Genomic DNA, 23,003 nt, shown 5'->3' with positions numbered 1-23,003 from the left:
TTTTCCTCTGGGGCACACAACAAACCCTCATGTTACATTTTGCACTCAAATCTATTCACCTTTACACTATTCGTTTCTTATACATTGTCATTATTGATTTTTCTATCTGTACAAATTGGATATCTTGGATTATGAGAAAATACATCCCTTTTTTCACTATAATTCGCGAGAACATTTTTCATTTAATAACTTTTCATGCAGCACCAAGGTTTTTGGGAATAAATTGCTGCTGTATTTGTTAAACTTCAACGTAAGAATGACACTCAGAATCCTACCTACAAGTGAGTGATGGGAGGCGCTGGCTCAGGTGAGCAGCTCCAGATCATTGGGTGAGAGAAGGAGTCACAGCAAATAATCTTAAGACACTGGTTTGCTTCTTAAAAGACAGTAAGGGCAAACAATATTCACACTTATTACCACTGTCACATGACTTACGCTGTTTGGGAATTTTTTAAAAAGTTTACTTGTTAGACAAGCAATAATATTAGGAGCCTGAAAATTCTCTATCATCTTGCTTTTTTTTCTTTTGAGACAGAGTCTTGCTCTGTTGCCCAGGGTGGGGTGCAGTGGTGTGATCTCTGCTCACAGTAACCTGTCACTCCCCGGCTCAAGTGATTCTCTTGCCTCAGCCTCCCAAGTAGCTGAGATTATAGGCAAGTGCCACCATGCCTGGCTCATTCTTGTATTTTTAGCAGAAACGGGGTTTCACCATATTGGCCAGGCTGGTCTCGATCTCCTGACCTCGTGACCTCATGATCTGCCTGCCTTGGCCTCCCAAAGTGCTGGGATTACAGGCATGAGCCACTGCGCCTGGCCGACCCTGCCTTTTAAGAAAACTTACACAATTTATATAAAAGTAAAAGTAAAACTGACACAGCCTTGAGACTTTTGAGAAAGGTACACAACCAGGTGTCCATTTGGAGCACAACCATCTCCCCAGAACGTCTTCTCAAAACCCTTTCCAATCTTTCATTCCTCACTCCCACCTACCTTTTCCAAGAAACCTGCAGAATAATGTGATATAGACACTCGACAGAATAGCAGCAAACCAAGCAAGCAGCATATGAAATGGATGATACAGCATGACCAGTGGTGACTAGAATTACACACCATGGGGACAGGAAGTCAGGTTGATTTAACATTCAAAACTGAATTAATGTCATACGCGGTAAAGAATTACGGAGTAGAACCGCGTGTTAACCTTAGGAGACATAGAAAAGTACTGACAAATTCAAGAGAACGAAACTCAACAAACCATGAATAGAAGGCAATTTCCTCAACCTGTTAAAGTACATTCATGAAAAGCCACAGCTAACATTGTATTTAATGGTAAACAATAGAATGCGTTTTCCCTAAGATGGAGAACAAGACAAAGATGTCCCCTCTTGCCACTTTTATTCAACATTATCTGGCAGGTTCTAGCTGGTGAAATAAATTAACAAGTTTAGTAATAAAGACATCCAGATTAGAAAGGAATAAAAGTGTCTTTATTCATAGATGACCTGACTTTGGCATGTAGAAAATGGCAAGAAGTACACCAAAAATTACTAAAACAAAGTTTGATGGGATCATAGGACACAAGATAAAGATATACATATACTAGCGATAAAAAACCTGAAAATAAAATTAAGAAAATCGTTCCATTCACAATAGCATCAAAAGCAGAAGACATTCAGCTGAACTTCTAACAAAAAGGTGCAAAATGTGTACAATGACAACTATAAAACATTACGGAGAGACATTAAAGATCCAAATAAATGGAAACTAAATAAATGGAGGCAGATTCATGATCGTGAATTCGAAAACGCAGCATTATCAAGACAATTCTTCCAAAACTGTTCCATTAATTCAAGGCACTGCCTAATAAAATCCCAGAAGGCTGTGTGTGAAATGGAAAGCTTATTCTCAATTTTATCTGGAAATACAAAGGACCTACAATAGCCAAAATAAATTTGAAAAAGGGAAACAATGTTGGAAGACTTCACTATCTGATTTCAAAACTTTACATAAAGTCATAGTTATTAAGGCAGTGGTATTAGCACAAAAATAGATGTATACATCAAAGGAACAGAATTAAACTCAGAAATAAAGCCTTATATTTATGATTAATTTATTTTTGACAAAGGTCTCAAGACAATTCAGTAAAAGAAAGGTAGTTTGTTTTTTCAACAAATGTTGCAGTGGCAACTGGGTACCCACACACCAAAAAGAAAAACCGTGGGGGAAAGAATCCCCCAAACCAAACGAAAACAAAAATCCGACTTAGATCTTTACTGCACACACAAAAATTAACTCCAAATGGATCACAGACCTAAATGAAAGAACAGTAAGACCATGACACTTCTAAAACTCCCAAAGACACAACCCATGAAAATTAGTGAAATGGACTTCATTAAAATAGAAAACTAGTAAGTTTTAAAAGATGATTATCTCCCTATAACTAATGTAACAAATTACCTTGATCTTAGTGGCTTATAACAAGACAAATCTATTATCCTATTGATGAAGAAGTCAGAAGTGTAAAATCTAAGTGTCAGCAGAACTACGTTCCTTCTGGAGGCTTCAAAGGAGAATCCATTTCTTTACCTTTCCCAACTTTTAGAGGCCACCTGTGTCCCTGACTCATGGCCCCTCTTCATCTTTAAAGTGCATCAATCCAGTCTCCAGTTCTTTTCTCTTTTAAGGACCTTCTTGATTACAGTGGGTCTACCTACTTAAACCAGGATAATGGTCCCATCTCAAGATCTTAAATTAATCAGCTGCAAAATGCCTTTTAACCACTTCAGACAACAGGTTCATAAGTTCTGGGGAATAGGACCTGGGTATCTTGGGGGAAAGGCTTTGTTCCGTCTGCTACATAGTAGTTTGTTCTTTCACTGAGAAACGTTACATCTGTAAAACTCTTATATTCAGATTGCATAAGGCACCTGTAACCCATAAGATGACAACCAACCCATTTACAACATGAGCAAAAAATCTGAACATTTTACCAATATATACAAATGGCTATGAATAGGAATTAGCACATTAAAAGCTAATAAGCACATTAAAAATGCTTAGCATCATTCATTGTTGCAAAGTAAATACACAATGATATACCATTCCACATCAATTAGAATGACAAAAATAAAAATAACAGTAACTATTGGTGGTGATGATGTGGAGAAACTGGGATGAGCATATGCTGCTGGTGGAAATGTGAAATGGTGCAGTTATTTTGTAAATAATTTGGCAGTTTTTAAAAAGCTAAACCTAAACTTACAATAAGACTCAATCATGCTACTTGGCATCCACTTAAGATAAAAGAAATTATATGCATACACAAAGATATGTACATTAATGTCAATGGCAGCTGAATATGGAAACAATGAATAACCAACTGGTAAATGAATAAACAGAATGTGTCATATCTATCAAATAGAATATAAATAAATAATAAGAAATAAACTACTGGTGCATGGTACAGCAAGGACTTCAAAACAGGTAAAGGAGGCATAGAGAAGTGTGTACATTGTATGATTTTATATCATAAAATTATAAGATCATAAAAAAACCAAAAACCATAAAATCAGAGTAAAATATTCTATGATTTTATATTCTAGAAAATTTAGAGTGCACTGTTATGATTTCTAGGGTTCTTTTCCGTAGAGCTAACCTTTCATCTGATATCCTTTGCAATCAGCCAGGTACATTCTTTAGCACGTTTATAGTGTAGTTCTGCTGATAACACATTCTCTCAGCTTTCATATTTGGGAATGTGTTGTTTCACCCCTGTTTATAAAGGAGATTTTCCCTGGATATGAGTTGACAGGCCTTTCTCCTGCTTTTAGTGCTTTAAAAAAATGTCTTTCCATGGTCTTCTGGTCTCCACTGTATCTTCACAGAAGTCACGCGTTTTTGAAATGCTTCTCTGGTATGTAACGTGTCTTTTCCTTCTGAGTCCTTTCAGGATCTCCTCTTAATCTTGGGATTTCAGTACTTTGGCTATCATGAACTCGGATGTGCTTCTTGTTATACTTGTTCTGCTTGGAGTTCACTGAACTTCTCGGGGCCGGACACAGGTGTTTGACATCAATCTGAGAAAATTTTGACTCCTTTTTTCAAAGGTTCTTGCTCTTCTCTCTCTTTTCCTTCTTGTATTACAAGTATATTGACGTATCACAGGAGCTTGAGGTTCTGTTGGCTTTTCTTTCCATTTTGTTTCTCTGGGCTTCACTTTGGTTAATTCCTTTTCATCTCCCTTCGAGCCCACAGACTTCATCTTCCTTCTCCAACCTGTTAAGCCCATCAGCGCCATTTCATCTCAGTGTCATATTTTCCAGCTTCATAGTGATGTCTCATGTATACCCTATATATGCACAGCGTCTCCTATCATGGACATTGCCTACCAGACTGGTACATTTGTCACAACTGATACTTCTACAGTGAAACATCATTACCACTCCAACTCCATCATTCACATCAGGGTTCATTCTTGGTGTTGTACAATATATGGCTCTGGACAAATGCATAACATGTATCCACTATTACAGTATCATACAGAGATCACGTGATACTAAAAACTCTCCTGCTCTGCCTATTCATCCCTGCCCCCCCCTGGCAACAACTGATCTTCTTACAGTCTCCATAGTCTTGCCTTTTCCAGGATGTTGTAAAGCTGGAATCATACAACAACCTTTTCAGATTGCTTCTTTCACTTAGCAATATGCCCTTTAAGTTTCCTCCGTGTCTTTTTATGGATAGCTCATTTATTTTCAGCCTCAAATAATATCCCATTGTCTGGATGTACCACAGCTCACTTATACATTCACCTACTGAGGGGCATTTTGGTTGCTTCCAAGTTTTGACAACTATGAATAAGGCTGCTCTAAATATCTACTTGCAGGCTTTTGTGTGTAGACATAAGTTTTCAACTGCTTTGAGCAAATGCCAAGGAGTGTAATTGCTTTATCATATGGTAAGAGTATAGTTAGTTTTGTAAGAAACCACCAATCTGTCTTCCTAAAGGCTGTTCTATTTTTATTAAGACCCGCCATGAATGAGAGAGAATTCCCACAGCTCCACATCTTCACAGGCTTTGGTGTTGATAGTGTTCTGGATTCTGGTGTAGTGATATCTTACTGTTGCTTTCATCTGCATTTCTCTATGACACGTGATGGGAAGCATCATCTCATACGTCGATTTGCCATCTCTATATCTTCTTAGATGAGGCATCTGTTAGTCTTTGACCCATTAATGTGATGAATTACGTTAATTGGCTTTTCAATGTTAAACCGGCTTTGGATACATGAAATTCCATGTGGTTTTAGTGCACAATTTTTGCTAGATTTGCTAATATTTTATTGAAGATTACTGCACCTATGTTCATGAGAGATGTTCTGTAGTTTTCTTGTAATATTTTGTTATTAAAATGGTATTTGATATTAAAATGATGCTGGCTCTATAGAATGAGTTAAGAAGTATTCCTCAGCTTCTATGTTCTGAAAGAGATTGTAGATAATTGGTATAATTTCTTCTTAGATATTTGGTAGAATTCACCAGTGAACCCATCTGGGCCTGGCACTTCCTGTTTTGAAAGGTTATTAACCACTGATTCAATTTAACAGATACAGGCCCATACAGATCGTTTCTTCCTGTTCAAATTTTGGCAAATTCTGTCTTTAAAGAAATTGGTTCATTTCATCCACGTTATCAAATTTGTGGCCATAGAGTTATTCATAATTTTTATTATCCTTTTAATGTCCATGGGATCTGTAGTTATGTCCCTTATTTCATTTCTGATATTGGTAATTTATCTGCTGTATTTCTTTTTCTTGTTAGAGGCTTACAGATTTTCTCTCAAAGAACCAGCTTTTGGTTTCATTGATTTTTCTCTACTGATATTCTGTTTTCAATGTACTGATTTCTGCTCTTTCATTATTTGTCTCCTGCTTAGAATTTAATTGGATGTTCTTTTTCTAGTTTTCGAAGGTGGAAGCTGATTGATTTTAGATCTTATTTTTAACGTATGCATTTAAATCTATAAATTTCCCTATAAACATTACTGTCACTGCAGCTCACAAATTTTAACAAGTTTTCATTTTCATTTACTTCAAAAATTCAAAGAAATCTTCAGGTTTCTTCCTTGAACAATGTATTATGTATAAGTGTACTGTTTAATATCCTAATATATTTTCCAGTCGTCCATTATTGATTTCTACTTTACTGTGGTTGAGAACATACTTGTTTGATTCCTATTCTTTTAAATGTGTTAAGGTGTGTTTAATGGACCACAACATGGTATGTCTTGGTGAATGTTGTGTATTCTGCTGCTGTTGGAGGAAATAGTCTATAAACTTCAGTTATATACAGTTGACTGAGGATGCCGATTTCAATTTTGTCCTTACTGCTTTTCTGGCTACTGAATTGGTCCATTTCTGATAAAGGGGTGTTAACGTCTCCAACTATAATAGTGGGTTAATTATTTCTCCTTGAAGTTTATCAGTTTTTACTTTGGAATTCTGATACTTTGTTAGCAAAAGTACATTTAAGGATTGTTACATCTTCTTGGAGTATTGACCTCTTTATTACGTAATAGTCATCTCTGGTAACTTTCCTTGATGTAAAGTCGACTCTGTCTAAAATTAATATCACCACTTCCATTTTTCAAAATGAGTGTTGGCCGGGCACGGTGGCTCATGCCTGTAATCCCAGCACTTTAGAAGGGCAAGGCAGAATGATCACCTGAGGTCAGGAGTTCAAGACCAGCCTGGCCAACACGGTGAAATCCCATCTGTACAAAAATAGAAAAAATAAATAAATTACCCAGGCATGACGACAAATGCCTGTAATCCCAGCTACTCGGGAGGCTGAGGGAGAATCACTTGAACCTGGAAGGCAGAGGTTGCAGTGAGATATCGGGCCATTGCACACCAAAAAATTAGTGTTAACATTTATATCTTTTGCCATCCCTTTACTGTTGATCTATATGTATGTCTTTATATCTAAAGTGGATTTCTTATAGATAATATATAGTTCGGTGCATTTGGACTGACATTGAAAGTAATAATATACAGTTGAATTAACATCTACCATATTTGTTACTATTTTCTATTTGTTGCCCTTGTTCTTTGTTTTTGTCTTTCACTTTTTTTTCCTTGTGGTCTTTATTGAGCATATTCTATGATTTATTTTCTTTCCTTTCTTAGCATATCAGTTACTTTTTTTTTTTTTTTTAAGTGGCTGCCTTGGAATTTGCAATATAAATTTACAAGTAACCCAAGTCCACTTTCAAATGACACTACACTGGTTTCTTGATAATGCAAGCACACTATAATAACAAAATAACCCTAATTCCTAATTGCTCTGTCCCATCCCTTGGGTATCACTGCTCTCATTCATTTCACTTATATTTAAGTGTGTGTATATGACATATACATAAGCATATAATACAGTATATTTACTGTCGCTATTATGAATGAACTGTTAAGTTAGATCTGTTAAGAAAAATGAAAGATTTTCTTCTACCTTCACTATTTCTTCTTTAATGCTTTTTCTTTTTCTATTTATTTTTTTAAACAGACAAGGTCTTTCTCTGTTGCCCAGGCTGGAGTGGAGCAGCATCATTATAGCTCACCGCAGCCTTGAACGGGATCCTGGGCTCAAGAAGTGACCCGTCTCAGCCTCTCAAAGTAGCTGGCACTATAGGTGTTGGCCACCACGTTTGGCTTTTTTTTAATGAGACAGAGTCTCACAACGTTGCCCAGGCTGGTCTCAACTAAGCGGCCTCCAGCTCTACTCCCATCTTTGCCTCCCAGAGTGTTAGGATGACAGCTGTGAGCCCTGTAAACAGACTGTGCTCTTCCTTTCTTTGTGCACAGCTGAGTTACTGACCTCTACTATTTTCTCTAGAGAACTTTGAACATTTTTTGCAAGGCAGGTCTACCGGCAACAAATTTTTCAATTTTTGTCGGAGAAGGTCTTTTCTTTTTCTTCACTTTTGAAAGATAATTTCACAGAGTATAGACTTCTAGGTTAACGGAATTTTTTTCCTCTCAATAGTTTAAATACTTCACTCCACTTCTTGCTTTCATGGTTTTTGAGGGGAAGTTGAAAATAATTCTTATCTTTGATCCTCCATAGGGAAGGAGATTACTCTGGTTTCTTTGCTTTTTAATCTTTGATTCACCATAGTTTCAATATTTTATGCCCAAATAGAGTTTATTTTTGTTTTGTTTTTGTCGTCATCGTTTTTACATTTATCCTTCTTGGTGTTTCTTGAGCTTCCTGGATCTATGGTTTGGTGTCTGGCATTAATCTGAGGAAATTCAGCTATTACTGTTACAAATATTTCTTCTGTTCCTCTTTCTTCCCCCTTGTATTACCGTTATGCATATTTTATGCCTCTGTGGAAGTCCCATAGTGCTTGGATACTCCGTTCTTTTTTGCTTTTCAGCTCTGGAGGTTGGAGTTGGGTATTTCCCTTTCTCCCAGGTCAGAAGGCTCTGATAAAATCCCACCAGGTTAGTCTCCACTTAACTAGCTTCTCAGGAAGGTGGACCTAGTGAAGAGTGCACTTGCATATTGAAAAATGATTCCTATTCTCTTTCCCCTGTAGTAAGTATGAGGGGATTTTTCTCTGATGTTTACTTCGAGAACCTGATTGAGCTTCTGATGATACAACTCACAAAAGCATGAGACCCATATGCACAGGCCTCCTGGAGGTTTTAACTCTCAGACGTGGCCACAGCTCACTGCAGCAATTTGTCAATTCCAGTTCAGGGTTTCCAATCCCAGCGTGGGTTCCTTGGAGCATTGTGCTCCAGTGTATGGTGATTCATCTGCTTTACCTGTCCAGCCAATCTGGGGACAGTGGCTTGCCGGTGACCTCACGTCTCTTGCAGGTTTAAGAAGAGCTGCTGATTTTTCAGTTTGCTCAGCTTTTTACCTGTGAGGAGGGAGTGACAATTCTCAAGATTATCGTGTACAGAACCTGAAATTCCCCAACTCCATTATAGTGAAAAGTGTCTTCCCTTCCTCTGGCTCAAGAATTAAAATATTTTCATTCTCTGACACGTTGTACTCTGATTCCCTAAATATTTATAATTGCAGATTTAAAAACTCAGTTTTCTGCTGTATCAGACATGTAGACTGGCACTTTCCAACAGAATTATGAGAGTCCTGTTATAGAACTTGAAACCTTCCTTGTAGCCTCATAACCTTCCTTGTAGCCTCATATAAATATATAAACAGGTATAATTAATTTTACTGGTATATTTTTAACTCAAAATGCTCATACTATACTTGCAATAAGAAATACAAATAGGCCGGATGCGGTGGCTCAAGTCTGTAATCCCAGCACTTTGGGAGGCCGAGGCGGGTGGATCACGAGATCGGGAGATCGAGACCATCCTGGCTAACACGGTGAAACCCCGTGCCTACTAAAAATACAAAAAATTAGCCAGGCGTGGCAGCGGGCAGCAACTTGGGAGGCTGAGGCAGGAGAATGGCATGAACCCGGGAAGCGGAGATTGCAGTGAGCCGAGATCACGCCACTGCACTCTAGCCTGGGCAACAGAGCTAGACTCCGTCTCAAATTAAAAAAAAAAACAAATACAATATTTTCTATTTTTTATATTAACTGGCATGTCTTTCACGCAGCAAATCCAGTTCAGACCAGGCACACGTCATGTGCTCAGCCGCCGCATGTGGTGAGTGACAGAGACCATCCTGCATGTGTGTGCACTTTTTACTGCCTTTTTCTTGACCACAGATTCTACCCCCCGTTTCTCTGTGTATGCGGTGATTATTTGCTGAATATTACACATTGTGGGTAACTTGTTGAGCACACTCAGGATCCCTAACCTCCCTCTGAAGCTTTCCAGCTCTTGTTTTAGCAGTTAGCACAGGCACGGCTGGGTCATCGTGACATGGGCAGGCTTGGTTGGATTCGCTGTTGGTGTGAATCTGTGGAGAGCTCCCATCCTGCACCCACTTGGGTCTCCCCCTCCTGGACGTGGTAAGATGGCCATGCTCCGCCCACACCTGAGCTCTCTCTGATCTCCCCCTCCCGGACATGGTAGGACGGCCATGCTCCGCCACACCTGAGCTCTCTCTGATCTCCCCCTCCCGGACATGGTAGGATGGCCATGCTCCGCCACACCTGAGCTCTCTCTGATCTCCCCCTCCTGGACGTGGTAGGGTGGCCATGCTCCGCCACCCCTGAGCTCTCTCCGAGCTCCGCCTTCTGGATGTGGTAGGATGGCCATACTCCTCCCACACCTGAACTCTCGGCACCACGGTCTGCAGGTGTTCTCCAGAGGGCAAGTGTACTGTGGGTGCATCTCATTCATTCTCCTGCCCTCGCCCTCAGGTTCTGGCTGGTACAGCTGTGGTCACAGTCTAAAAACAGCCACCTCATTCGTTTTGTGCAGTTTTACAGTTGTTTAGGGCAGATGGGTGATTTGGGTCCCTGTTCTCTCATCATGGCTAGAAGTAGTTTTGGCAAATTATTCTTTTATCTTTACATTCGGAAACTAAAGGAAAGTTTCACCCATAGAATACTAGCGTTGCGACAATCCTAATGAGAGTTTCTCCAGAAACTAGGATCCAGGTCAGCAGCCAGTCATTTCATAGAAGATAAACTTCAAGAACATTCTCTGAAGGGCAATGAAACTGAGTAAGATCTAACCACTGTTACCAACAACCAAGAAAAATAGGTAAGAAAATGCAGCTAAGATTTGGATCAAGTAAGTACGGTAATAAACATGCAAACTATCGCTAAGCACAAATAGGCTGGGAGTAAAAAATTTTTATGATATTGACATTTACGATTTTACAAAACTGCCCCATATGATATATCAAGAGGACTCCTGATGAAAATTTACAAGGGATGCTTTATGGCTGATATAAAACTGTTGGTCAAATCCAAATATTTCACAAAAATAACATTTCAAATAATATTCTTTTATATTTTGCAGACATCTGTACAAGGAGGTTATTCATCACACATGACCCAGTAACATTTGTCAGCGGTTGGATTCAATACGAGAAATAAGCAAATAACCGTAACCGCACTGTTTCTTCCATTTCAAAGTCTTTTCTCTTATACAAAGTGGTCAAGAAAAATGCCCGTTGCCTTACATACTGGTTAGTGCCAAAAATTTGGTTTAAAATATTTCAACCCTTGAAATATTTTACGTCCATGTTGTTAGTTACACAAAGAACACATACAAATACAATTATTTTGCCATAAGTTTTGGCAAATTATAACCATTAACTAAACAAACAGGAGTAAGCATGTTATTTTTGAGATAGGGTCTTGCTCTGTTGCCCAGGCTGGAGTGCAGTGGCACGATCATGGCTCACTGCACCCTGATCCTCCCACTCCAGCCTCCCGAGCAGCTGGGACCACAGGCACACACCACCATTCCTGGCTGATTTCTGTATGTTTTGCAGGGATGGGCTTTGGAATGTTGCCCAGGCTAGTCTCAAATGCTGGGAACTCAAGCAATCTGCCTGCCTTGGCTTCCCAAACTGCTGAGGTTAGAGGCATGAGCCACCATGCCTGGCCTAATCATTTTTAAAGAGTCTGCATTTATTATCGTTATTTTTTTCTAATTGAGATGGGGGTCTTGCTCTGTTGCCCCGGCTGGAGTGCAGTGGTGCCATCTCAGCTGACAGCAACCTCTGCCTCCCGGGCTCAAGTGATTCTCCCACCTCAGCCTCCCAAGTAGCTGGGACTACAGGTGCACACCACCAGGCTCAGCTAATTTTTTGTACTTTTGGTGAAGACAAGATGTACAAAAGGCATTTCTGTACATTTTGCCATGTTGTCCAGGCTGACCTTGAACCCTTGGGCTCAAGCCATACACCTGCCCTGGGTTCCCAAATTACTGGAGTTATAGGCATGAGCTATCGTGCCCAGTCCTTCATTATGTGCTGTGGCTTAATATTAAAATAAGGAAAGGGAGGAGCCCAAGGGAGCACGTTGGCAGAAAGGGCTCCCTTGTCAACAACTTGCTAGCATGGCATTCACTCCCTTGCCTGGCTGGCACTGCGTTCTTTAGATGAAGAACACGTTATGTGTCAATGAGAAACAGAAACAACATAGGAACACCCTGTCTCTACAAACACTTAAAAATTAGCTGGGTGTGGTGGCGAGCACCTGTGGTCCCAGCTGCTTGAGGTTGAAGTGGGAGGACCGCGTGAGCCCAGGTGGTCACAGCTGCAGTGAGCCAAGAGCTGCCATCATGATGCTGAATTCCAACCTTGGTGACAGAGCAAGACCTTGTCTCAAAACAAAAAGCAACGAAAACCCAAAATGATGCACTCTAAGTTCTGTCCTTTAAATTTCAGTACCTTCATTTGTAAAGGTATGTAAAGGTGAAACTCAGGAACTGCCTGTAGTAATGTGGACGTACGCTTGACCTCAGCTCTGATCTGAAGCACGTCCTTCTGTCTCACTGCTTGCCAAGACTAAGCTAAATTTCAGAAGTAAAGATACTCCCGAAAATGTTGTACATTTTCAACTATTCGTATTGTACCTTAAGTTTCTTTGGTATTGGAGCAAAAATACTGGGTCATTTAAAGTGATATGTAGCTTCAACGTGGGATGTAAGGTGATTCAGGTCCTTTGAGAAGACAAGCTTGCAACAACGGCATGAATAATGTTGGAATCAAAATCACAGAAACTAAACACCAAATAGCATAGGTTCAATCCGTGTCTCTAACAAGTATCTGGATAACTAAACTTTCTGCTTTACTTGGGTGTGAAGATCATGAAATCTAGTTTATAATTATTTGGGCAGAGAAAGTAGAGAATTGGGGTAGTTACGTAAAATTCAAGATTAAAGAAAAGCAGTATTATATAGCAGAAATATAAATTGGCTATTACCTTCAGTAATTTAGATCAGGGGTTGGCAGGTCCCTGCACCAAATCTGGTCCGTTGTTCTTGTAAATAAAGTTTTATTGGTACACAGTCATACGCACTTGCTGTCACCCATGGCTGAGGGCAGAGTTGAGTGGTTGTGAGAGACCTTATGGCCTGCAGGAACTAAAATACTAGCTGGCACTTGCAGGCAAAGTTTATGACCTGATTCGGGTAGCTGCCTAAACTGTCCAATTCGCTTGTTCTAAAACAATCCAACAATGTAGCACACTTATCTGAAGATTTGAGAATATGCATGCAACAGCCTAATCAGAAGAAAAGTCCAATTCCACCCATAGGGTTACAAACTCTTCCCTTTTCCCTACAAGGAATTAAATGAATAAAACTGTGTGAGATTTTACTGGTATGTATCATATGTATCAATCTTGATGAAAAGTTAAAAATGTGTATTTATACAGATACATAGTGTTACTTTTCATGCACTGTTTTCGGACTTCTGGTTCACAAAATCTGCATTTCTGCACCATGATTTTGAAGGCAAAAACCCAACTTCTGGGCTAGCGGTCAATTCTGAGGCGCCCAGCATGTTCAGGAGGCAGCGTCGGGGAGCGTGTCCCTTACCTGGAGGGGTGTAGGCGTCCATGGAGGTCTACACGACCAGGGACCTGCGTTTGGAAGGCATAGGCACCGCCATCTTCTGCTCTTTGTGTCTGGCCAGAGCCGCCTGGACAGCTTCCGTGTGGACGTCTGAAATGGAGAGAGCTCAGTCACTCAGTTCTCAGCTTAGGTCCCAGAGGCCAAGCTGCACCCTCCTCTCTGTCCCCGCAGCACGGTTCATCCACCTTCTGAAACTCACCAACAGATGGGTGGGTGAGGAAAGAAAATCAGTGTTTACAGTTCCATAAAGACATTAAAATTTATTCACAGACTTTTAATTATTCATTTTATTACTGTAGAATCCATATCCGCAAGCAAACACTGGGTGTAAACTGCACTGAGATTTTTCTTTTTAGGGTGAATGCACCTTGATCTTTGGAGATTCTTTGTAGGTCACACGTTTGAGCCTCCAAATCCTTTCACTGTACCGTTGAGAGGCGTGTGCACGCCTCGCACCCCAACTCACACAGCCACGGTCGCAGCTCAGCTCAACACCGGCCATGGGCCAGGACTGTGTTGGCTATGGATATGGTTTGGCTGTGTCCCCACCCAAATCTCAACTTGAATTCTACATCCCAGAATCCCCATGTGTCGTGGGAGGGACTTAGGGAGAGGTAACTGAATCACTGGGTCCCGTCTTTCCTGTGCTATTCTCGTGATAGTGAATAAGTCTCATGAGATCTGATGGCTTATCGGGGTTTCCGCTTTTGCTTCTACCTCGTTTTCTCTTGCTGCTGACATGTAAGAAGTGCTTTTCGCCTCCCACCATGATTCTGAGGCCTCCCCAGCCATGCGGAACCGCAACGCCAACTAAATCTTTTTATTCCCAGTTTCGGGTATGTCTTTATCAGCAGCATGGAAATGGACTAAAACAACCATTAAGACATTTTGTGGCTATTAACCCATTACATTAATTCCACACATTCACTGAATGCCTTCTCTGTAAGTCCCTACGGGTTGGGGTCGCAGTGGTGATAAGGCAGACAGTCTCATGGCATCTCACGCAGGCCACTTCTTAAGGGATGAGACAAGTGATAGATGGGCTAGAGAATTAAAGCAGAGACAGAGGCAGCAGCAACTCCAAACTGTGAAGCCAGGGAAGAACCCTCTTAACACAGAATCAGAACAACAGGAATGAAACATACCGGCTGTCAAGACGAGAATCTTCGAGACACAGGCAAAAATCCGCTCAAAGGCCCTAAACTGTCAGTGAGAACGGTGTTAGCAGAATAAAACCACCACCACCAAAAATGGCCAGCGTGAGTGAAGACGAGTTGGGGCAGTTTTCTCTGAAGCTGCGAGAATGATCCCACTGAAAGAGAATCAGACGTGGCTTTCTGGCTTAAAACCCCCAAGCTGCCACCTGAGACAGGACCCAGACCCTCAGCATCACGCCCACAAGCAGCTCATCACACTGCTTGGTCTTGTCAGCCTTTGTGCACACTTCTCTCCCTAACTAGATAAAGAGCCTGGTCATCTGGCCACTATTTCTAATTCCCAGGTCAAAAACCACTATGTGACTGACTTGGCTCATGGCCGAAAACTGAAGGATCAATGAGGTGACAGTCCACTCACTTCCACAAATCGCTTTTTGTTTTGCATATTCTCCGTTTTAAACTTTTTGGATGTAATTTCAAAGACACAGAAAATCTGCAAGACCAGCGTAGTGAATTCCCACATAACTTACCAGGCTCAACTTAGGCCCAACTGCTCCTATCTTACATCACTGCTTTCCCCCCTCCCCCATGAATTTTCTAAGTCAAATGAAAATAAATATCAGATACTATATCCTTCCATACCTAAATGTTTCAATGTATTTCCTAAACACAAGGATATGCTCTCACATTCACTTTCCTCAAGATCCGGAAATTTAACTGTCATATACAAAGTTCACTTTCAAATGCTGTCAACTGTCTCCATAATTTTCTTACTTTGTCTTCTTCTACGATCCAATCCAGGATGATGAATTGATTTGTCATGTGATTTTTACCCGTCCAGCATCCAAGTTTCTCAGGTTTTGTGTTTCCTGAAATTGGAAATGTTAAAGAATACAGGTCAGTTATTTCACAGCTTGTCCTTTATTTTGGTATCTTCCGGACTAGACTCAGGAGTATGCATTTTAGCAGGGACACCGCAGAAGTCTGTCTTACGTGACAATGTTAACATCGGCAACTCAGTGAAGGTGGTGCTTAAGTGCCTCCAAAGCAAAGATGCTACTTCTCGCGTTGAAATTAAGATTTGGGAGGAGACACCCTGACACTATGTGCATATTCTGTTTTCCATGAATTCTCCACTACTAGTTTTAGCATCCACTGATTTCCTGTCATTCCTTCTAAATCATTAGATCTTCCATATTCACTGAAAAATAATTTTATCTTTCAGCATTCATTTACATATGTCCATATATACTCACGGAGTCTGGCTTCGTGGGTTATGATTCATAGTTACAATGGTTTGTTCTGTTGCTCAACTGGTCCCAGATTTGACACCGGATTCCCCAGCCCTTAGACCAGGGCTCCTTCTAGTGAAGAACGGAGTTTGGAAGCTAAGAGTGGGCACCGGGTGCTGCTGGGCATTGCCGGCAAGTAGAACACACACACGCATGTACACGCATGTGCACCCACACCCATCCACAGGCACTTCTATCCCTGTCTACATCTGTCAGGAGCCACCAGCTGATACTTGTACCTCCTGCTGCAACCTAATCCCACGTGATCCATTCCAGGCTTTGGCCTTTTCTTATTTCTACCTCTTACCAAGAAAGAAACCTGGCACCTGCAGCACTCAATATATTCACTGATTTATTAAGCTTATTTGCTTAAGCCTGGAGATACAGAAATGCTTTCAGAATTGCTATCTAATACCACGGTGAAAAATCTATCGAGTTCAGTGCTCATTTGTAATTATTTTTTCATTGTTTTTTTGGAAGGTAGGGAGTACAAAGTATACACAGTGAAATGTTCAGATCTTGAGTACACTTGGCGCATTTCGATAAATGGAAATCTATTACCCTAATCAAATCTTTTGCATCAAAGTTCCCACAAGTCCCCTCCCAGTCAATCCCAGCCCTCAAGAGACAGCCACTGTTCATTCTCGAGGAGTGTTCTTGGCGCTCTTCCGTCACCCGAGACTCGCATAGATTCTCCATTGTCACATGGACTCCACGGCGTGGTGTTCACTCTCTGCTCAGTTCAAGGCTCCTGGAACTCATCCCCGTTGTCTGTTTTGGTTTCAGCATTTTGTACGTTTTTCCTGCTGGGAACTAGGACAATGTATGAATATATCAGAATTTGCTCATGTTTCTCCAGATGAGAGAGATTTATGTTGTTTCCAGTTCTTGGCTATGACAATTTACTCTGGAGATAATGTGCATTCTTTTACAAGGACACACATTTTCTGCTCTCCTTGGTGAACGTCTACAGCATACCTGCTGGGCCATATGGTAAGTGTACACATTTTAAAGAAACTGCCACATTTGCTGAAGTGGCTGTGCCATTTTAAGTCTCCATCAGTCTGAGATCCAGTCTGTCATATCTTCACCAGCACCTGCTACTGTCCTCCCTTCTCCACTCTTGTGAAGGGGAACCTCGGGGGTTAAGTTGTACTTACCCAATGACTCCCTGGTGAGCACCTCTCATGGGCCACTGGGCATCTGTATACATCTGTTGCGAAGAGTCCATCTTGCATGCTTGCAAAATTCACACCATTTCTGGTTGTTTGTACATTTCCTAAAATGTTCTAAATAAGGCCCTGTATCTTCTGTACATCAAGCATCTCCCCCTGCTTCCAAGTCTTTATGCCTTTTAGTTCTCCTAACTAACTTCACGGACGAGGGCCCCAGTGTGCACCATGCGAACCTGAAGCACGGAGAATGGCCATGCTCCCGACACCCCTGACTGTGGGCAGAGCTCCCCGGCTGCCACCACCGAGGAGGGGGGTCAGCTCTTGTTTTTCAGGAGTGGCCTTTATCAAATGGAGAAAGTTCCCTTCTGTTCCTGATGTGATAGGAAATTCGTATAAGAACTATTAAATTTCAACAGATGTTTTCCAGTGTCTACCGGGAGGATAAAATGGGTTTTCTGCTTTATTTTTTGTTAATGTGGTGAATTACATTGATTTTTGAATGATGAGCCAAATGTGCAATGCAAAACTACAGATCATGAGAACAAACTCTAAGTGTTCATGGTATTCTTATCCCTTTTACATATTTCTGGGTTTGATTTAGTAAGAATTTGTTCAAAGCTTTGGCATCTGTATGTCAACAAGAGTGAAAGGCGTGAGATTTTGCCTCACATGCAAACTAACAAAGGGGGCCAGCACCACCCCAATGCACTGAAAGAGCCAGGACATTTCCAGGCCAGAAACAAAGGGCTTGTCACACACAGTGGGGCAGCAGGACCCACTCACCCCTGTCGATATTCAGGATCACACAGTGGGGCAGCAGGACCCACTCGCCCCGGTCAATACTCAGCAACGTCCTGTATCCCTGTACAACGACAAGATGTTATTTAGGCAAAACAAAATTAACGATCATGTAAAGAACTGCTTACATTTTTCTCTTCTGAGAAAATTTGTTTTTAGCAACCATGGCTCTCAAGGCACTCACTTGCACATTATACATAATACTGCTTGTGGCCAAAGTCATGGTACCTTCCTATTCTTATTTACCAAGAGTTCTGAAAGTTGAGTATTTTAAAGAGAAAAGAGGTATGTGGCTTACCCCAGGCTAAGGAGTGAGTTAGCTGGACAATTCTTGTGAAATATGTGCTTTTTCTAATTAGAAAATCTGAGAACAAGGTATCAGTGTGAGTCTGTTATCTCCATGAAGGAGTTAAATGGATGCTGGGAAATTGAAGGAGCTTCAGAACGGGAATCTCACAACCTCAAATGGGGAGACCAGCAATTGGGAAAGCAGTCACTCTGATTCATGGAGTTTTCGGAGATTCACGTCCACTCCGTCCTGCATTTGAGCGACTTTTCTTCTTGTGATGTGGACCCGATAGAAGAGAGGTCCCACGTAGACATTCGGCATTTGTGAGGGTCTGGCACCGTGACTCACTTCTACAGATTTAACATGTTTGTGTATAAATTACAATGGCTCAACTCTATAAAAACTGATAGCAGTTATGGATCAATTCCCTCATTTCTCACTTGGGCCACACTTCCTGTTTCTGCAAGAACATATCGCTTGGCTAGAAGGCACGATGTTGACATTGAAAGGAAAAAGGACCTTGTATAAAAATGATATAGAGAATTCTTCTCAAAGGCCACTGGGACACACACTGTGTTGGTGACCAGCTGTCTACCGGCGCGGCAGCGAGAGAGACAGAGCTGCACGCGTGAGCAGTCACAGCTCCCGTGACCCACACCAAGACCCCCAGGGTGATGAAAGGCCAACCAGCAGCCTTGGAACGGACACTTCCTTCCCAAAATAGCTTCCCGAGAAACAACAAACAGTGATAATTGCAGGCATTTCTATGACTGGGAAGCAAGAAACCCTCCCAGTCCTGTTCCTTCTACACCACATCCAGAACAGGCGTACACCCGGTGTAGAAAGCTCCCAAGGCCTGAACAGATCATTCGACTCTAATTCAGACTGACCTAATCTCTGCAGTGCAGTCCTACAAACAGACTTTCCAAAAGTTACCAAACCACTACCTCAAACCTCATGCTTTCTCTGCTTCGAAAGAGGACATGCGGCTCGGTTTATACAGCCACCAGAACACACACAGGGTATTATCTTATTGCCCTTCAGTGCCAAGAAGAATCCTGTGGTCTCTCACAGTAAAAACAAATCCACATCCACCACAACCCAGCTTTTCAAGTTGCAGGGAGTTTTACAGCCTCTTTCTATGTCGTCTTCCTTTTTGCCCCAAACTGGATATTCTTTTTACTTTCTCCTTATTTCCTGAATATAATTTGATCAATATAATCAAAGTGCTTGTGTTAGAAGCGACTTTACTTAAAAAGAATTCAAAGAAGTACATCAAAATATTAAGAGTAGCCATTTCAGGGTGACAAGAGAACAATATATTGTTTTTGTTCATTATTTCCAACGTTTGCGAAGTTTTTTGCCTTGAGTGTAGTCACTTTTGCAATCAGAGGTTACAGTGCTTGATGGAATGAGGCCATGAAGCGCACACACCACCGAGTTTCTAACACAGAGCAATCTGTGAGGAAGGATGGAGACACAGGAAAGGTTCATTTTAAAGCAATGCAGGTGTTTTCTTTATAAAGGCAAAAGACATTTTTTAAAGTGTTTGCATCATACACAAGTCTGCTAAATTTGGTCAAGAAACAGAGAAAACAGTAACAGAAGAACACTTTAGCCCACAAGGAGACCAGCACACCCAGCTCGAGACCACTCCAGATGAGGAGTGGAGAGTGGTTTCCTCACAGCTGACCCACAGGATCGGGTAACACAAGCAGAAGGGAAACATGGGGACCACAGAGACATCAGACTGTGGACTTCATAGCAAGAGACAGCAACACAAACTAGCGGAGTAATTAAAAACTATGGTAAAAAGAGGTCCACATTCTATTTTAACCTGAAATCAGTGGCACGGGGACCACCACACCACCCTGCAGTTGCCTCCTCCCTCCCCCCCACACAGCAGCCTCCTGGGACAACATCCTACTTCCAACTTGCAGTTGCCTCCCGTCCCACCCCCCCACAGTGGCCCCCTACAACATCATCCTACTTCCACCCTGCAGCTGCCTCCCATCCCCAACACACAGCAGCCTCCTGGGACCACCTCCTACTTGCCGGCCACAGCCTGGAGCCCCCAAAGCATGGAGGGGCTTAGCGAGCCACACAGCATTCCCCCTTCACACCTGGGAAGTCAGCCCCTCACTGAAGTGGGTCCTGCGCCCACCAGCTGTGCACGATCAGAGGTGTGAGGTTACGGACCTGGTCACCAACTGTGCAGAGAGGCGTGAGGTCATGGACCTAGTCGCCCGTTGTGCACGATCAGAGGTGTGCAAGGTTCCAGACCTGGTCACCTGCTATGCACAATCAGAGGTGTGAGGTGATGGACCCGGTCACCCGCTGGGTATGAATAGAGGTGTGGGTGGTTAGTGACCTGGTCACCAGCTCTGCACAATCAGAGCCATGCGAAGTTACAGACCTGGTCACCAGCTGCACCCAATCAGAAGCTTTTGAGGTTAGGGACCTGGTCACCTGCTGTGCACAGAAGTGTGAGGTTATGGACCTCGTCACCCGCTGTGCATGATCAGAGGTGGGCCAGGTTAGGGACCATGTGCGTGGTGATGGACCTGATCAGCAGCCAAGACACCTGACGTTTCCAGTGTCATCCCGGCTTCTTTCAAAACTGGAAAAGTCTTCAGATATTTCCCAAAAGCTTGTCCATCTTTGAAAACGATATGCGTGTGCACAGGTGATACCGATGACTGAAGATTGAAGTTGAGAGCATTCCAGCCCCATGCCCATGTCCCATCCCATCTGCGAAAACTTGAGCACAAACATCTCCCTCTCTGAAGCTCCCTGAACCCTGTGGCAGGCCTGAGACTCAGGTCCAGTGTCCTGTCAGTTACACTGAACAAAATGTAATTCAACACTGGCCATGGGCCCTGTGCTTTAAAAACCACATATAAATCTCCCAAAGAACTACAATCTATGAAAGCTTTCATGGCTAGTATTTTAGGAAGACTGATCACTCTTGACCTAAATCAAAGCCGACACTGCCCAAATTCACTCTAACCCCAGCTTCGTGCACAGGCAGCCATCGCCTGGCCGTCAGGGTGACCAGCAGCCTGGGCACAGACAGGACCAGCGCCGGTCCCTCCCTGCACCTTAAGGGGGCTTCTGAGCTGCTGTCCATGATCAGTGATGGTGACGCCCAGAGCAGCTTTCCGGGAAAGCAGTAAACCTTTCAGGTCCTCACCTCACGAGGATGGCCATGTATAAATCAACCGCCTTTGTTACTGCCCTGCCATTCTCAAAGAGGGGATGGGTTAAACTTCTTTATCCACATGCCCAACACAAGGCACACCTGCTCCAGCACGAGGCTCATCTACTTAATCCCGGGAAACTCACACAACCCACAGAGGCCGCACACAATCAGAGGCCGCGCACAATCCGAGACTGAGCACAATCAGAGACCACACACAATCAGAGACCACACACAATCAGAGACCACACACAGAGACCCACACAATCAGAGGCCACAAAGAGGCCAGAGGCCACAATCAGAGACTATACACAATCACAGGATGTGCACAGAGGCCATGCAGTCTCTGCAACCTCATCAGAAACTGTTTCTGACCATTCACCTGAGGCCACCAAGTTTAAATGAGAGGCCCAGGTTTTAAAAGACAGCAGGAGTTCTCTGAAGGCAAACTCCGTGCATTCCACCATCAGCACCATTTGTGCCTGTCACGGTCAGGAAGAACCACAACCACGTCTCGGTGCCCTTGCAGTGCAGGGCGCTGCGTTTCTCCCCCTTTCCAAACCCGCGGCGGCTCCTGGCGACCCAGCGCCTCTGCTCAGCCACACGCCCCCAAGGCCTTCCTCCCTCACCCCACAGGGGAGCTCCCGCAGCCGGGCTATCTGGCTCATCACTCCGATTTAGTCACTTACACCCTCATTCCAGGCTGAAAATCTCTTCTGAAAATATCCAAATCTTACCCACGTCAGGCTCCATCTTTTCCCCAGAGCTCCTCATCCCCTCCAGAGCAGCAGCCCTGGTGCCCGTGCAGCCGGGGCCTGTGGGCAGATCCGTGGGCTCAGAATGCCCAGCCCCTCAGCCCCTCTGTGTGTCCCCTTACTCCCTGCTCCCTGGCGTTAATGCCCTCCGTCTTCGATTTCCTGATAGGCAAAAGGGGGTTAATTCTAAGAGTGCTAACCGAACTGGATCACTTAACACCATGTCGGGCCCAGAATACCCCTTGATCAATGACAGGTATTGCTGCGCTGTTACCATTGCGCTGGGTCCAGGTTTCCTGTGAGCCCTTTAGGCTCTTTGCCGTAAAGGCCACTCAATGGTCCTGTCCAAGCCTGTCTGTGGCAGATGGACAGGTGAGTGGCCGATGCACACGTGTGATGCTGAATGGGATCGTGCAAAGCTGGCCCCGCGTATTGTGGTCAACGTAAGAAAAAAGTCGCCCATGCTTGCTTGCTGCTGCCCTGCGGTGTCCAGAAGGAGCCGCTTAAAGGCAACTGCACCGCACCTACCTTCTTGGAAGGAGACGGCAAGACCAGATTGGCTGGAGCTGGGAAGTTGTGCCCTACAGATCAGGGCTGCGTAACCCAGGGAAGGCATCACTCGAAACACGTGCTGGAGGGCAGCCAATCCGACCCGACCGTCCACCTCCAGGGTCAGCCATGGGGCTCCACTTGATGTGTCATCCTGATCACCCCTCACAGAGCAAATGAGCCTTTGACTTCAGCCTGTCCTAGGTACAACACCGACTCCCACCTCCCACGTCCTGAACCAGCCTGTTCCGGGGATTGCTGTG

General features: G+C 43.0%; 1 protein-coding gene across 1 annotated transcript in view; it reads right to left on the bottom strand.

Annotated features, from left to right (window-relative positions):
• The window catches only part of LOC139361548 (disco-interacting protein 2 homolog C-like), an 87,645-nt gene extending 68,336 nt beyond the window's left edge, over positions 1 to 19,309 (bottom strand). Inside the window, exons 1-5 of the mRNA XM_071090135.1 lie at positions 17,934 to 19,309; positions 15,458 to 16,788; positions 14,672 to 14,838; positions 14,481 to 14,569; positions 13,491 to 13,616 (exon numbers count right to left, since the gene is read on the bottom strand). Of these exons, the coding sequence (XP_070946236.1) occupies positions 13,491 to 13,512 (22 nt within the window). The 5' untranslated portion in view covers positions 13,513 to 13,616; positions 14,481 to 14,569; positions 14,672 to 14,838; positions 15,458 to 16,788; positions 17,934 to 19,309. The remainder of the gene's footprint in view (positions 1 to 13,490; positions 13,617 to 14,480; positions 14,570 to 14,671; positions 14,839 to 15,457; positions 16,789 to 17,933) is intronic.
• Between the last annotated feature and the right edge of the window lie 3,694 nt (positions 19,310 to 23,003).

The sequence above is a fragment of the Macaca nemestrina genome, unplaced genomic scaffold (assembly GCF_043159975.1).
Source record: "Macaca nemestrina isolate mMacNem1 unplaced genomic scaffold, mMacNem.hap1 Scaffold_59, whole genome shotgun sequence".
In the NCBI taxonomy this organism is placed as follows: Eukaryota; Metazoa; Chordata; class Mammalia; order Primates; family Cercopithecidae; genus Macaca; species Macaca nemestrina.
This window is presented reverse-complemented; position numbering and strand designations above follow the sequence as displayed.